The sequence below is a fragment of the Asparagus officinalis genome, chromosome 4 (assembly GCF_001876935.1).
Source record: "Asparagus officinalis chromosome 4, Aspof.V1, whole genome shotgun sequence".
NCBI lineage: Eukaryota > Viridiplantae > Streptophyta > Magnoliopsida > Asparagales > Asparagaceae > Asparagus > Asparagus officinalis.
In genome coordinates, this window is record NC_033797.1 from 142,868,061 (window position 1) to 142,884,812 (window position 16,752).

The 16,752-nt window shown below is 44.3% G+C and overlaps 1 protein-coding gene across 1 annotated transcript; it reads right to left on the reverse strand.

Moving 5' to 3' along the window:
* LOC109839420 (pentatricopeptide repeat-containing protein At1g73400, mitochondrial-like) lies at positions 270 to 2,541 on the reverse strand. The gene has a single exon (XM_020407843.1). It carries the CDS (start codon positions 2,539 to 2,541, stop codon positions 1,426 to 1,428), a length of 1,116 nt encoding a protein of 371 aa, XP_020263432.1. The 3' UTR covers positions 270 to 1,425.

Genomic DNA, 16,752 nt, shown 5'->3' on the forward strand with positions numbered 1-16,752 from the left:
TAGGAGAAATCCAAGAATAGACATCATGGACAAGCCAAAAAGACTGTAAGCTTCAATACTGCATAATCAGACTACTGGGCGAGATACTAGGAAAGATTGCACAAGTTTGACGTGTTCGAAACTTAGGATAGAAATAGACTCTCATCTAAACAGATAAGTCCTACAAAAAACAATGGTAATCATTTAAATTATGAAAAGACAACTTGTGCACTCCCTTACGCCTTATTTGGTACGCTTGAATGAATGGGAATGGAATGCAATTCTAACTTCTCATTCATATTTACCAAACATAATGTGTTATTGGATGCTTGAAATGTCATTCTCACTTCTCATCAATTCCCACTTAATGTGGGAATTGCTACTTAATGTGGGAATTGCTATTCCCAATAAGTTAACAAGGAATTGACATTCCCACTTAAGTGAGAAAGAAAATAACAAAATAAATTTCGGATATACTATTCTTAAAGATGTTCCTACTTAATTCTCTAATCACACCCAAACATGAGAATGGGAATGAGCATTCCATTCCCACATCAACTCTATTTCATTCTACCTTCATTCCATTCTCACTTGACTCAATTCCCGCGTACCAAACGAGGCGTTAGAGAGATCCATAACAAAGCAAGAGAATCCAGATGTTCGAGGACCAATTTTTAGGGATCAACACTTCAGTTGCACACAAGGGAGATCACTATTATCTAGAAATGGCATCAAGAGTTTATTAACAATACGACAACACGGGTCATTTCAAAAGTTGGCACAACTTAATGTCAAAGGAGAAGGGTAAGAATATCTGAACTGCAAACATAAAGTGCAACATGACAGGGATAAGGATAAAAGAAATTAGAACAATTTTGAGAAAACATGCTGACAGTGAAAACTGCAGCCACAACAGGAATCATAATTCTAGCACAATCTAAAGCTTCAAATGTAGTGAAAGTAACCTCCATCTAACAGATAAATAAAATAAAACTTAAATATGAAGGAAATTCTTGGAAGAACACATCATCAAGAAAAGGAACCTGCAAAGAGCAGAAGGATTAAAGAAAATTCGTCAAAAAAGTAGCTTTCTCCATAAAGCCAGAGAAGAAATCCATTAACTGATGCCCAGAAATCGGCCAGATATATGAGAAAGCTCCTCGCACTAATCTTATCAGAAAGAAGATAAAAAGAACAGGACTCATCCTGTTATCCAAGTATAAGCACTTAGGGGTACGGAGTTTACAAGAAAGATAAACTTGAATAAGGATAGTGATCATAACTAAGAGCTACACCTGCAACATGAAGTTTCTTTCATGTTCCTTGGACATCTCTTCATCCGTAAGCATCCCTAAAAAGACAATGGCAACACAAAACACATAAAACGTATAGATTGGTGCGTACCCATGGGCTTTCCACCACTGTGCATTGTCCACCATTACTGTTTCAACCGCGCTTCACTCTCCTCTCAATATGATCAAAACATTCTCTCCTCCTTCCCTTGGAGAGAGCACTCTCCAGTTTATCCATGGTGGCTGACCTCAAATGCACTCCCATATCAATCATCTCATCGGCAAACCTCCTCACCTCGCTCAACCTCTCCAAACTCGCCAACCCAACAAGCAACTCATTCGCACACTCCTCATCCCACTCCCCCCTCTCCTCCGCCGCACAATTCCACACCTCCATCGCCGCCGCTGGATCAAACTCCTCAAAGAACATCTTAATCGCCGCAACGCGATTCGACCTCGAAAGCGACATCTCATTCTTCCTCATCTCACCAAAGAACTTCTCGGCCTCCTTCGCCTTCCTATTCCTAACAAGACATTCAAAAATCGTATTGTAAGTTAGCGAATCGGGGAACGCACCGTGGAATGGCATCGCATCAAGTAACCGATACGCTGCCTCGAAATCCCGCTCGTTGCACACCAAGGCAATAATCGCATTGTACATAACAAGGTTAGGCACAAGCCCGCTCTCAACAACCATAAGATCCCACAGCTCAACAGCGTGCTTAGCATCGCCACTCTTGACAAGAATATCGAGCGCGTTTGCGAAAAACTTGATACCCGGCAAGCAATTCTTGCCCTTCATCACCTTCAAAAAGTTCAGCGCCTCGTCGGGCTGCCCTCCTCGCACCAGTGTCGCGAGGAACGCATCGTAGGCCGACATGTTGTTCTTGTCCCACCCAATTCGGATCACCATCTCGCCGAAGGTGGTCTTGGCGCGCGCTTTGGCACGTCGTTTCTGCCTTCTCCCGCACCACCTCGCAGGCAAGATGGGAAGGAGTCCGCTCCGGGTGCCGACACGGGTCTTGAAGCGGTTGAGACTCGGCGGCCGTCGGCGGTCGGTCTCGTCGACGCGGGCAGATGGGCGGAGAGGAGGGAGTTTATGGGCGAGGGTGTCGGGGGCGACGCCGTAGCGGTCCATTGACGGTCGAAGCGTCATGGCGCCTTCCTTGCATGCGGCCAGGCGGAGGGGCGCGTAGGAGGCGAAGGCGGAGGCGAAGGGGGAGAGTGAGGTGAGGAGGCGTGGTGCTTCATGGAGCGATGGCGTCCACATGGGCTCGAAGAGGAGTTTCCTTGGCGAGGATGTCGACCATCAGGTCCAGGCGAGGGCGGAGAGGCTGGGGTTCTTGGGGCCAGACCACCGGAAGAACTTTGACGGCTCGCGGCGGGCGCGAGTAGAGTGGTGTGGACGGACGTTCAGTCGGACGTGGATGGCGAGGGGCGAGGCCGCAGTACGTAGCGGCTTGGTCGATTGTCGAGAGGCGGGCGCGGGTCAGAAGGTCGCGAGGGCGAGGACGCGGCGGGGTCGGCGGCCGCTGCCGTTAGGGGCAGGGGGACGGTTAGGTTTGTGGGGGGAGATCGGCGAGGGGCGGGCGCGGCGGATTTCCATCTGGGATCAAAATTTTTAGGGTACTCTTCTCAGGGGATCTGGCGAGCAAAAATATGGACAAATTTTCAAAACCAACCCCTTTCACTGTTTATTTTCAAAAAACGACCGTTTTTGTAAAAATTTTCAAAAACCGACCTGGTTACAGCCCTGGAGCCGAAACCAAGTTGGTTTTTAAAAATGTTTATCCAAAACATCACAGGAGTTGAACTCCCATGAAGTTTAGTAAAACTGCCAAACTTCACGGGAGTTGAACTCCCCTGAAGTTTCGTAGTTTAATTTTTTTTTTTAACTGCGAAACTCCACGGGAGTTCAACTCCCATAAAATTTCCAAAGTTTTTTCACAAAAACCTACCTGGTTTCAGTCCTGGAGTTGAAACCAGGTTGGTTTTTGAAAATTTTTATCTGAAGCTTCACGGGAGTTGAACTCCCGTGAAGTTTAGTAAAACTGCTAAACTTCACGAAAGTTGAACACCCGTGAAGTTTCGTAGTTCAATTTTTTTTTGAACTGCGAAACTTCACGGGAGTTCAACTACCGTGAAGTTTAGCAGTTTTACTAAACTTTACGGGAGTTCAACTCCCGCGAAGTTTCTGAAGTTTTTTCACAAAAACCAACCTGGTTTCAGCGCCAAGGCTGAAACCAGGTCGGTTTTTGCAATTAAGTTTGAAAGGAGTTATTTTCTGGGATTAAATTTCCAAATAGGTTGGTTTTGAAAATTTATCCGCAAAAATATAGTATCTTCAATAATTTCATATTAGTCGCTCTAATCTTTGGAATTGCTAGAAAGTCCATCAATCTTATTCAATAATTTCATATTAGTTGCTCTAATCTTTGGAATTGCTAGAAAGTCCATCAATCTTATTCGGTCTTGCGATTTGGTCGTTTTTTACTCCTCTCCTTCTAATCCAACGTGAATGTTGGGGGACAAATTTTCAAAACCAACCTCTTTCACTATTTATTTTCAAAAATAGATCGCTTTTGCAAAAAATTTAAAAAACCGACCTGGTTTCAGCCCTGGAGCTGAAACCAGATCGGTTTTTGAAAATTTTTATCCGAAACTTCAACCGACCTGGTTTCAGCCCTGGAGCTGAAACCAGATCGGTTTTTGAAAATTTTTATCCGAAACTTCACGGGAGTTGAACTCCCGTGAAGTTTCAGATCGGTTTTTGAAAATTTTTATCCGAAACTTCACGGGAGTTGAACTCCCGTGAAGTTTAGTAAAACCGCTAAACTTCACGGGAGTTGAACTCCCTTGAAGTTTCGTAGCTCAAATTTTTGTTTGAACTGCGAAACTTCACGGGAGTTCAACTCCCATGAAGTTTAGCAGTTTTACTAAACTTCACGGGAGTTCAACTCCCGTGAAGTTTTCGAAGTTTTTTCACAAAAACCGACCTGGTTTTAGCGCCAAGGCTGAAACCAGGTCGGTTTTTACAATTAAGTTTAAAAGGGGTTGTTTTCTGGGATTAAATTTCCAAATGGGTTCGTTTTGAAAATTTGTCCGCAAAAATATAGTATCTTCAATAATTTCATATTAGTCGCTCTAATCTTTGGAATTGCTAGCAAGTCCCTCAATCTTATTCGGTCTTGCGATTTGGACGTTTTTTACTCCCCTCTTTCTACTCCAACGTGAATGTTGGGGGACAAATTTTCAAAACCAACCCCTTTCACTATTTATTTTCAAACAACGACCGCATTTGCAAAAATTTTTAAAAACCGACCTGGTTTCAGCCCTAGAGCTGAAACTAGGTTGGTTTTTGAAAATTTTTATCCGAAACTTCACCGGAGTTGAACTCCCTTGAAGTTTAGTAAAACTGCTAAACTTCACGAAAGTTGAACTCGCGTGAAGTTTCGTAGTTCAAATTTTTTTGAACTGCGAAACTTCACGGGAGTTCAACTCCTGTGAAGTTTAGCAGTTTTACTAAACTTTACGGGAGTTCAACTCCCGTGAAGTTTCCGAAGTTTTTTCACAAAAACCGACCTGGTTTCAGCACCAAGGCTGAAACCAGGTCGGTTTTTGCAATTAAGTTTGAAAGGTGTTGTTTTCTGGGATTAAATTTCCAAATAGGTTGGTTTTGAAAATTTGTCCGCAAAAATATAGTATCTTCAATAATTTCATATTAGTCGCTCTAATCTTTGGAATTGCTAGCAAGTCCCTCAATCTTATTCGGTCTTGCGATTTGGTCGTTTTTTACTCCCCTCTTTCTACTCCAACGTCTTGCGATTTGGTCGTTTTTTACTCCCCTCTTTCTACTCCAACGTGAATGTTGGGGGACAAATTTTCGAAACCAACCCCTTTCACTATTTATTTTCAAAAATCGACCGCTTTTGCAAAAAAATTTAAAAACCGACCTGGTTTCAGCCCTGGAGCTGAAACCAGGTCGGTTTTTTAAAATTTTTATCCGAAACTTCACGGGAGTTGAACTCCAGTGAAGTTTAGTAAAACTGTAAAACTTCACGGGAGTTGAACTCCCGTGAAGTTCCGTAGTTCAAAAAAAATTTTGAACTGCGAAACTTCATGGGAGTTGAGTTCAACTCCCGTGAAGTTTAGTTTTCGCAGTTCAAAAAAAATTTTGAACTACGAAACTTCACGGGAATTCAACTCCTGTGAAGTTTCCGATGTTTTTTCACAAAAACCGACCTGGTTTCAGTGCCAAGGCCGAAACTAGGTCGGTTTTTGTAATTAAGTTTGAAAGTGGTTATTTTCTGGGATTAAATTTCCAAATAGGTTGGTTTTGAAAATTTCTCCGCAAAAATATAGTATCTTCAATAATTTCATATTAGTCGCTCTAATCTTTGAAATTGCTAGCAAGTCCCTCAATCTTATTCGGTCTTGCGATTTGGTCGTTTTATACTACCCTCTTTCTATTCCAACGTGAATGTTGGGGGACAAATTTTCAAAACCAACCCATTTCACTATTTATTTTCAAAAATTGACTGCTTTTGCAAAAATTTTTAAAAACCGACCTGGTTTCAGCCCTGGAACTGAAACCAAGTTGGTTTTTGAAAATTTTTATCCGAAACTTCACGGGAGTTGAACTCCCGTGAAGTTTCCGAAGTTTTTTCACAAAAACCGACCTGGTTACAGCGCCAAGGCTGAAACTAGGTCGGTTTTTGCAATTAAGTTTGAAAGGGATTATTTTCTTGGAATAAATTTCCAAATAGGTTGGTTTTGAAAATTTGTCCGCAAAAATATAGTATCTTCTATAATTTCATATTAGTCGCTCTAATCTTTGGAATTGCTAGCAAGTCCCTCAATCTTATTCGGTCTTGCGATTTGGTCATTTTTTACTCCCCTCTTTCTACTCCAACGTGAATGTTGGGGGACAAATTTTCAAAACCAACCCCTTTCACTATTTATTTTCAAAAAACGATCGCTTTTGCAAAAAATTTCAAAAACCGATCTGGTTTCAGTCCTGGAGCTGAAACCATGTCGGTTTTTTTAAATTTTTATCTGAAACTTCACGGGAGTTGAACTCCCGTGAAGTTTAGTGAAACTGCTAAACTTCACGGGAGTTGAAATCCCATGAAGTTTTGTAGTTCAAAATTTATTTTGAATTGCGAAACTTCACAGGTGTTCAACTCCCGTGAAGTTTAGCAGTTTTACTAAACTTCACGGGAGTTCAACAACCGTGAAGTTTCTGAAGTTTTTTCACAAAAACCAACCTGGTTTCAGCGCCAAGGCTGAAACCAGGTTGGTTTTTGCAATTAAGTTTGAAAGGGGTTATTTTCTGTGATTGTAGACTGTCTAAAAATCACAATAGATAGTCGATTCCCTATCAAGCCCTGATAATGAAAGTTACAATCAGACGACTTTCTAATCACTGCATCCGCAACTCTGCAACCGCTATAAACACAGCCTCATCCCTGAGATGATTGATCTTGATGGCTGCGACAACAGCATATCCTATAACAGGCAAGGATCAATAAACAATAGCCTTCGCAATGTTATAATGGATGAGGTTACAAGTCAACAACCTCTCTCAAACGCAGAAAGTCATTCCTGCGTTTCTCAAGTTCAAAACGCACACTTGTGTGTTCCTCAGCAGACATCGAACTCTGTAACGCAGAGTTAAAGTACAAGACGCACACATAACGTGCGTTCTTTAATAGACTCAACTATGTGCCCCAAACTCTGGACGCAGAGTTGAACTTCAACGCACCAGCGACCTGTGCGTTTCCAATTCCAGAACGCATGCGGCCTGTGCGTCTCAAATCTCTAACAGAGATTTAACTCTGCGTCTCAAGCCTTGGACGCAGAGTTAAAGCCCATAACGCCAACTGAGGCGTTTTGACTTGTTCAAACGCAAGTCGAACGGCCTCAAAACTGTTATCCCACGTTCTGAGGGATCTTCGCCCACTCAGGAGCGGATTTAGGGGTTGGTTACACCTCTAACCCCCCTATAAATAACTGACTTACTCAACTGAGTAAGGGGTTGATCGGTTTCTAGCAGAAAAAACCACATAGGGTTGAGGTGAGTTGGTATCAAAACCGCTTAGGGTCAACAAATCTCAGCAGTTCAACAGCACGAAGAGGGAGATCTTTTGAAGATCAAAGAACTGATCAACGATCAGTTAATCGAATCCCAGAGGATCCCTTCATCAACAGCATAATCTATTTGGTAATTAACCGAATCTTCGATTCCAACAACTCTGTTACAGAGTTTTAACTCGTTCTGAGTTTATTTCTGAAACTCATTTAAGAGTTCGTGATTAAGCTTGCAATCCAAGTTAATCATATCAAATCAGACATTCGGTTTTCAACAACTCTTGTCAGAGTTTTCAACTCGTTCTGAGTTCTTTACACTCGTTAAGAGTTCTAAACCGAAGTCATCAAGCATTTCAATTGTTCTAGTGAGATAGAACGGTCGGATCGTCAACGGAGAGCAAGTTCGACGCGATCAATCGAAGGAGGCACTCCACCGCTACCAAGAAGAACCCAGTTTTAAACAAAGGGGAGAATCAAATTCATTCTCCTCTCTTTTGTAATCGGAATCCAAATTGTAATTGATTTTGAGAGAAATACAAGTCAAATTTTTCTTTCATTGTCTTTTTACTGCAAATTTCCCACAAACAAAAGATGGCGACTCTGCTGGGGACAAGCTTCTCTGACGAGGAAGTGGTGGCGCAATCCGACGTTCACCTTACTGGAACCATCGTCGAAACTCTCGTCGTAGAGTTCGACCAAGCCAAATATGAGGAGGTCCTCTCTTCTGGGTCGCTTAGCCCTAAAGCTAGGCGTGATACCCACAATACCTCTAAGGAGGTCATCACTACTGTTGAGATGCCAAAGAAAGCCCTCTCCTTTGGCCAAGACCTAAAACTCGCTCTGCGAGTTGAAGATTCCTCCCCCGTATCACTACGGCAAATAATAGGTCAAAAGAGACCTATGTCGGAGGAAAACCCGACCAACGCTGACGACGCTGCGGCCAAGGCCTTGAAACAGGCCAAGAAAAATGCTGCTCGACGAAGGAGAAGATCCTTACGGCGACAGGCCAAGAAAAATGCTGCTCGACGAAGGAGAAGATCCTTACGGCGAGCATACTTGCGGAACAGCCGAGCTACTGCCCAACACAAAGACTGCGTTTCTGAGCCTATGCCCAAACTGTGCGTTTCTGCTCCAGAACGCACACTTCGTGGTAATGAACCCGACTATGAGCCTCGGGTTATCCAACTCAAACGCGACCCTCAGTGGCGCGTTGTTCAACATAGACGCACACCTCAAGAGTGCGTCCCAAAATGTGGCCTCCAAAAGCACGTTCAATCATTTAAACGCACGCCGTGCGTTCAGTCAGAACAAGACCCTCAAGGGTCTGTTCAAATGACCAAACGCACACCACAAGGGTGCGTTCATCCAAAACAGGACCCCCAGGGGTCTGTTCAATCATCTAAACGCACACCACAGGAGTGCGTTCAATCAAAACCCGACCCTCAGGGGTCTGGGTCATCAACCAAACGCACATCACAAGTGTGCGTTCAAACAAAGAACGACCCTCAGGGGTCTGTTTCAACATCAAAACGCACACCACAAGTGTGCGTTCAATCAGGACAAGATCCACAAGGATCTAGTCCATCAAAACGCACACTACAAGTGTGCGTTCAATCAGGACAAGATCCACAAGGATCTGTTCCATCAGTCAAACACAGGCCTCGACCTCGTGTTTATAAACCTAAACGCGATCCTCGTGTTTCGTCTCAAGCCATCAGTCAAACACAGGCCTCGACCTCGTGTTTATAAACCTAAACGCGATCCTCGTGTTTCGTCTCAAAAACACGACATGGTCTGTAAGGTTCAAGAGGGACAGCATGGATTCAAGGTTCATGTCCAACCCATCCAAGGGCAGGGGGTTCCATCCCCACCTTCACGAGATCTTTCTCAGGTCTCTGACCTGCGTGAATTGCTGTCAAGAGGAAGGCCAACACAGCAAGTAGCCCATTCATGCCAGTGTGAACGTCTCATTTCCGCTGTTCTCTCCGAATGCAGTTGTTGTTCACCTATGCCTAGGCAGTCGGTGTTCAACAGGTTGACGAATGTCGCTAGACCTCCCAAACGACAACGTCGCCAGAAGAAGACCTCTGAAGTCGACTACCCTGAGGTTACTATCAACATGATCGGCAGAGGAAGAGCCTCGCATTCCGATTCTGACGAGTCACAAAGAAGTCATTCCCCAACTGTTAGGGACATTTGTGACCAGTTCGAAGGAGTATATAAGCATACCCGGACTCGGACAGGAGCTATTCGCCCGGTTAATTATCAAAAGTTAGCCAAAGGGATTACAACAAGTGATGAACATTCGGTAATAGCCGAATCTCAATCTTCGAGCTCGGTCGGACCACAGGAGGTATCTGCTTATATGGCGGGAAATCCCGAGGACATAGCCAAAAGAGTGGACGAACATCACGTCATGCTCCAGGCGCAACAGGAGACACTTCTCCAATTGAAGGACATGTTGGCCCAAGTTCTGGCAGAAAAAGGCCAAAAACCTGAATCTTCCCGGAGGACAACCTCTAAAGGGAAACAGAAAGTGACCAAGCATTCAGATCGTGAGACTCACAATCTGGGATCCTCTTCTGAAGGTGAGAAAGAGGTGGAAAAAGAACTGCACCCTCAGTCCACTAAAATGGATGAACTGGAAGCTCGCCTCAATGCAATCGCCAACAGAAGTGAGCTCCGCGAAGAAGGAGTGGTGAGGCCTTATCCTGCTGAGTGGGATATAGCTCCATACCCACCGAAGTTCAAAGCTCCAACATTGCAACCTTTCGATGGCACAGGATCACCAAATCAGCATATCTACTACTTCAAGTCTCAGACTGGAGATGTAGTGGCAAACGACGCCATGCTGACACGCTTGTTCATTGGCACTCTTAAAGGAGTGACCTTTGAATGGTTTATGAAACTGCCTCCTGGATCTATTCGGAAGTGGGTAGATTTGGAAAGGCTTTTCTTGGCTAGGTTCTTCGAGGACGATACGGAAGTTTCTGTCCCAACTCTTCTTGCCACTAAGCAGAGGAAGGGAGAATCCATCAAGGCCTACGTGGAGAGATTCTGCAGCATGGCATTGCGATGCCCCTCAGGTATGACTCAGTCAACCCTGGTTGAAACTTGCAGGCACAACTTGCAGACTCAGCTCCTCGCCCAGATGGGGGTAGCAGAGTGTCGCTCCTGGAGACAACTTGTTTCGCAAGGAGAACAAGCTGAAGAGATTGTAGCTCGGGTGAAAACCGAAGAAGCTGCGCAGCCCAAACCGCAACAGCAGCAACAACGCAACCAGAACAACGCTCAGCGGTCTAAGGGAAAAGAGACCCTAGCAGCCGACTACTCTCAAGTGCCACCGCCCACAAAGCAGGGCAAAGATTCCAATAAGCAAAAAGTGCCCAAACAGTATTCCTTCAAGGAGGAGCATGTGGACACCTTGTTCCAGCTACTGCGGAAGAACAACAAGTTACAGCTTCCCGAAAATAGGAAGCCAGAGGAAGCAGGAAAGGTAGATGACCCTAATTACTGCCACTATCACAGGTTTCTGGGGCATCCTACCAGAAGATGTTATATCTTTAAGGACATCCTCCAGAATTTGGTGGACGCCAAAGTGCTTACTCTGAAACTTGAGCAAAAGACTGTCTCTACCAACATGATAGCAGTCCAGTTCGGTGACTTCCCTCCGGTGACGACCGCATCAAACGCAAACCGAACGGCCTCAAAACCGTTATCCCACGTTCTGAGGGATCTTCGCCCACTCAGGAGCAGATTTAGGGGTTGGTTACACCCCTAACCCGCCTATAAATAACCGACTTACTCAACTGAGTAAGGGGTTGATCGGTTTCTAGCAGAAAAAACCACATAGGGTTGAGGTGAGTTGGTATCAAAACCGCTTAGGGTCAACAAATCTCAGCAGTTCAACAGCACGAAGAGGGAGATCTTTTGAAGATCAAAGAACTGATCAACGATCAGTTAATCGAATCCCAGAGGATCCCTTCATCAACGGCATAATCCATTTGGCAATTAACCGAATCTTCGGTTCCAACAACTCTGTTACCGAGTTTTAACTCGCTCTGAGTTTATTTCTGAAACTCATTTAAGAGTTCGTGATTAAGCTTGCAACCCAACTTAATCACATCAAACCAGACATTCGGTTTTCAAGGAACCCGGGGAGTCGAGCACTCCCTTCCAATTCAATGTCATGGCACAGTTGGCCAACATACCGGCCAGAATTACGCTATATGAGCTCTTAAGGTTGTCCAAAACCACCAAGGAAGCTCTCATTGAGGCATTGAAGAATACAGAGAGCTTCATCACCCAAGTCATTCCAATTCCTGAAGCTTTAGAAGATCAAACTTGTCGGCAATGTCTGCAAGCGGCAAGAAGTTTACCCTGTATATCGTTTACTCAAGAAGATATGCAGGTTAAACACAAACACGACAGACCTTTGTACTACACAGGGTATATCGGATCTTCTGAAATCAGTCGTGTCCAGGTTGACCCGGGCTCCGCACTCAGCATTATGCCTTACAGGGTCATGCAGGTCTTATCTGTTGCTAGGACGACCATGGATACATGCAAACCGCATTGTCCCGTCTACCCTACATCAGGTCATGAAATATGCCAATGATGAAGGAGAAGTGCGAACCCTGATTGCGGAAAAATATCCTTTCCGAGGGGTAGAAAACTTTCACACCGACTCTGTTTTCTACTTGGAATATCAGGAGAAAGAAGATGTTGACAGTGGCAATGAAGCTAATGTCGAGCCAGATCCTGAAGAAGATTGTCCCTGGGAATTGAATTTAGATGTAATGGGTCAGGATGAGAGTAATAATAATGTACCGAACGAGGGTGAATGGTGCATTAATGAAGACTTTCTTTTAGCGTACTTGCCTGATGTGTCCTCTAAAAATAAATCAGTAGAGAATGATTCTAATGCAGGTACTAACCCATGGCACACACTGTGCACAGAGGCATCATTTACTTTGCCTATCAAGTCATTCTTTGCTTCAGATGAAGAAGCAGAAGACGTACAGAAGGTTTTCTTCAAAGTCCCATCCAAAAGGAAAGGGCAGAAGCCGATCTGTTTTGGTAAAGTCAAACCTGAACAACTCAAACGAGGAAGTTCAGAGGAAGACGGCGGAGTCCCCCAATTCCATTACCATGAACCCAATTCTATATACTTAATGAAACAAATGAGGTATAACTTTAATGAGAAACAGGGTCTGAACTTCGGGAAAGGTAGGCGAACCCCAATCCGGATGTCTCTAACCCCTGAAGGAAAACCTCCGGATTACTATCAAAAAACCGGAAGGGGTTTAGGTTATGTCACAACTCCCCCTGCCTCAGAAAACGAGATCAGCAATTATCTACGTCAGGACCATTCATCCGGAACCTCTTCATGGGAATCTGACGTCAGTGTTGGACCTTGCTTTAAAAGTTTGACTGTGAACATGGCTTCAACTAGTCACCCCGACGAAGATGCAGGGGGTGACGAAGAGTTAGTCGAATCAACCGACGATCCTTGGATCAAACGCCTTAATGTCTTGTGGGATATACGCTTCGAACAACGTGAACCACCCACTGAAGATAAGGTGATCCAGGTCAACATGGGAGATGAGTCTGATCCCAAACCCATCTTTATAGCCGAAGACTTATCATCATCCGAAAAAGAGGACCTTATATCTCTCATCCGAGAATATATAGATGTCTTCGCTTGGAATTATGAAGATATGCCTGGTTTAGACCCGAAGGTTGCCATGCACAGTCTCAACATCGATCCGGATGCAAAACCCGTTAAACAACAATAACGTAGGTTTCGTCCAGAGATCATGGAATCAATTGAGGCGGAAGTTAAAAAGCTTATAGACTCGGGTTTTGTTAGGGAAGAACAACACCCTGACTGAGTGGCCAACATTGTTCCAGTTCCCAAGAAGAATGGTAAGGTCCGGATATGCATTGATTTCCGCGATCTTAATGCAGCCTGTCCAAAAGACGAATTTCCTCTTCCTATCACTGATGTCATGATCGACAATACTTGCGGATATGAAAGGATGTCTTTCATGGACGGATTCTCCGGGTACAATCAGATCAAGATGCACCCGGACGACAAAAAATACACTGCTTTTAGGACACCACTGGGGGTGTATTGCTACACAGTGATGCCCTTCGGCCTGAAAAATGCATGTGCAACTTATCAACGTGCAATGAACATAATCTTTCACGAACACCTACGAAAAAAGATCGAGTGCTACATTGATGACATAGCAGTAAAGAGCCAATGTAAAGAAGATCATCTTACGGATCTGAAGACAATGTTCGAAATCATGCGAGCACATCAGCTGAAGATGAATCCGACAAAATCGTTCCTCGGAGTTTCAAGTGGAAAATTCCTGGGATTTATCGTTACTTCCAAGGGAATCTCTCTTGATCCAGAGAAAGTGCGTGCAATCCAAGACATGCCACCTCCGAAGAATCTCAAAGAGCTCAGAGGTTTGCAAGGCAGACTGACCTACATTCGAAGATTTATATCAAATCTGTCAGGGCGCTGCCAACCTTTCTCTAAACTCATGAAGAAAGGAATATCCTTTGTTTGGGATGCAGAATGTCAAAGAGCATTCGAGGAGATTAAGAGATATCTAACTCAACCGCCAGTTCTCGTGGCCCCGATATCAGGAAAACTATTCCTGTTATATGTGAGGGCCATGGATCATTCTCTTGGCGCTTTGTTGGCCCAAAACAATGATCAAGGTCAAGAGCAAGCCATCTATTACCTGAGCAGGACTATGATGGGAGCTGAACACCGGTACAATCCGGTCGAAAAAGAATGTCTCGCCTTGGTATTCGCAATCCAAAAGATGCGACATTACCTAGTTGGACAGACCATTCAGGTCATCTCTAAGGTAAATCCTTTGAGAGTTCTGATGACAAAACCATCATCTCTAAATTGCCGGCTTGCAAAATGGGCCATTCTCTTATCGCAATACGACATGCAGTTCATGCCTCAAAAGGCGGTCAAGGGCCAAGCACTGGCAGACTTCTTAGCCGATCATCCAGTATCGGGAACGTCTAAGTTGTATGAGGAATTACCTGACGAGGTTACTGAAGCTTACGCTACCCAAGAAGCTGTGCAAGTGTGGAAGTTATTCTTCGACGGTGCATCCAGAGCAAATCCTCATGGAGCAATCACCGCGGGAGGTTATTCTTCGACGGTGCATCCAGAGCAAATCCTCATGGAGCAATCACCGCGGGAGTAGGAGTAGTGTTGATCTCTCCGAACGGCCACGTAATCCCAAGGGGATTCTCTTTAATCGAACCTTGCACCAACAACGTAGCCGAGTATAATGCTCTGCTATTAGGAATGCAATGTGCTGAAGAACTTAATGTTCGGTACCTCGAAGCTTACGGAGATTCTCAGCTCATCGTTAATCAAGTCCGAGGAGAATATGAAGTACGTCATGAGGATTTGATCTCGTATTACTTCGCAGTGCTAGAGCAGGCTCAAAAGTTCAAAGGCTTCTTTATCGAATACGTGCCAAGAGCTCAGAATGCATATGTCGATGCTTTAGCCTCTTTGGCAACTTCCCTGGCCTTGCCACCAGAGGTCGAAACAACGATTCCGGTCATGGGAAGTAAGCTATACTTTTCCAAGATTCTTACAGAGGAAAACTCAGACGAGATGACGTCGGGAGAAGTCTGTACGGCATTTATGGAGTTCGAATCCAGGGATTGGCGATTCCCGTACATCGACTATGCCTTATACGGAATTCTGCCTGAGGACCCTAAGGAAGCGGCTACAATCAAACGAAAAGCCCTCCGATTCTATTACGATGCAGTTTCTCAAGTCCTGTATCGTAAATCACATGATGGAGTCTTACTTCGATGCCTTTCTCGGAAGGAAGCGAAAGAGGCCCTCAAGGAAGCTCATAGCGGAATGTGTGGAGCTCATCAACCTGGAGCTAAATTAGGAGATCGTCTCCGACGAATCGGCTATTATTGGCCGAAGATGTTTTCAGACGCGGTTAACTACGCTAAACGTTGTCACGCATGCCAAATTCATGGAGATTTTATCCACCAAGCATCAGGGAACTTACACCCCACATCGGCAACTTGGCCATTCGAAATGTGGGGCATGGATATCGTCGGACCGATCTCCCCTCCGACGTCCAAAGGATATCGGTTCATTCTAGCCGTGACCGATTATTTCTCCAAGTGGGCAGAAGCAATCCCGTTGAAAGAAGTCAAGACTTCAAACGTGATCAAGTTCATCAAACATCACGTCATCTATCGCTTTGGAGTCCCAAGACGAATAGTTCACGACAACGGGACACAATTCGTCAGTTTTGGGTTTCAGAGGTTTTGTGATAAATTCAGAATCCAAAGTGTTGCATCTACGGCGTATTACCCACCAGCAAATGGTCTTGCAGAAGCTTTCAACAAAACCATAGTGAAGCTTCTCAAAAAGTTTGTTTCTAAAAGCCGGCGCGATTGGGATGAAAGACTGGGTGAATGTCTTTGGGCTTACCGCACTACGGTAAGGACCTCTACAAGAGCCACACCTTTTTCTTTGGTATACGGCTGCGAGGCTGTATTGCCATTGGAAATCCAGATTCCTTCTCTGAGAGTCGCTATCACAACTGGACAAAAGCATCAACGACGTCTACAAGAACTTGAAGCCTTAGATGACAAACGACTTCAAGCTCAGCAACAGATCGAGCTATATCAAGCCCGTATCTCCAAAGCCTACAACAAAAAGGTTAAGGAACGGATTTTCAAGAAAGGCGATCTAGTTTTGGCTAACAGACGACCCATGGTAATGACTCACAAAACCAAGGGGAAGTTCAATCCCAAGTGGGAGGGGCCCTTCGTAATAGAATCAGTCTATTCGAATGGAGCTTATCGTCTCATCAATCAAAAAGGAGATAGGCTCATGATGCCAATCAATAGGAAGTTCCTTAAGAGATACTTCCCGTAAATCATGTAGCCCCCTAAACCCCAGCTAAATCAGGCTGGGGGTTGCCTATTTATAATGTAACCCTGTCTTGTATTTCGTCATGTTAACATTACACCTCTGACGATTGAAATTTGCTAGAATCGGTATAATAAAGAAAATTTCAATTTCATGCCAGGTTAACACTATACTTATGGCATTTGCTTTACTTTTCATTGTCCTGAACCAGATTTCAACAAAAGAGATGAAGAAAGCCAAAATGATATCATTTTCATTCAATATTTTTGATTTGAATACAAAATGAATCGAAACGAAAATGATACAAAATTATTCCTAGCTAAAAAGCAATCCAAGTCCTAAACATCGGGGCTCATCAGTCTAAAAGACTTGAGTTTAGCTTTCAGCGCCAATATTTTCTCCTCACGAGCCTTTTTGACTTCCTCTGTTATCTTG

Bases quoted from the DNA above. Each gene is read 5' to 3' on its own strand.
- LOC109839420 (XM_020407843.1), bottom strand. From the start codon at position 2,541: ATGTGGACGCCATCGCTCCATGAAGCACCACGCCTCCTCACCTCACTC.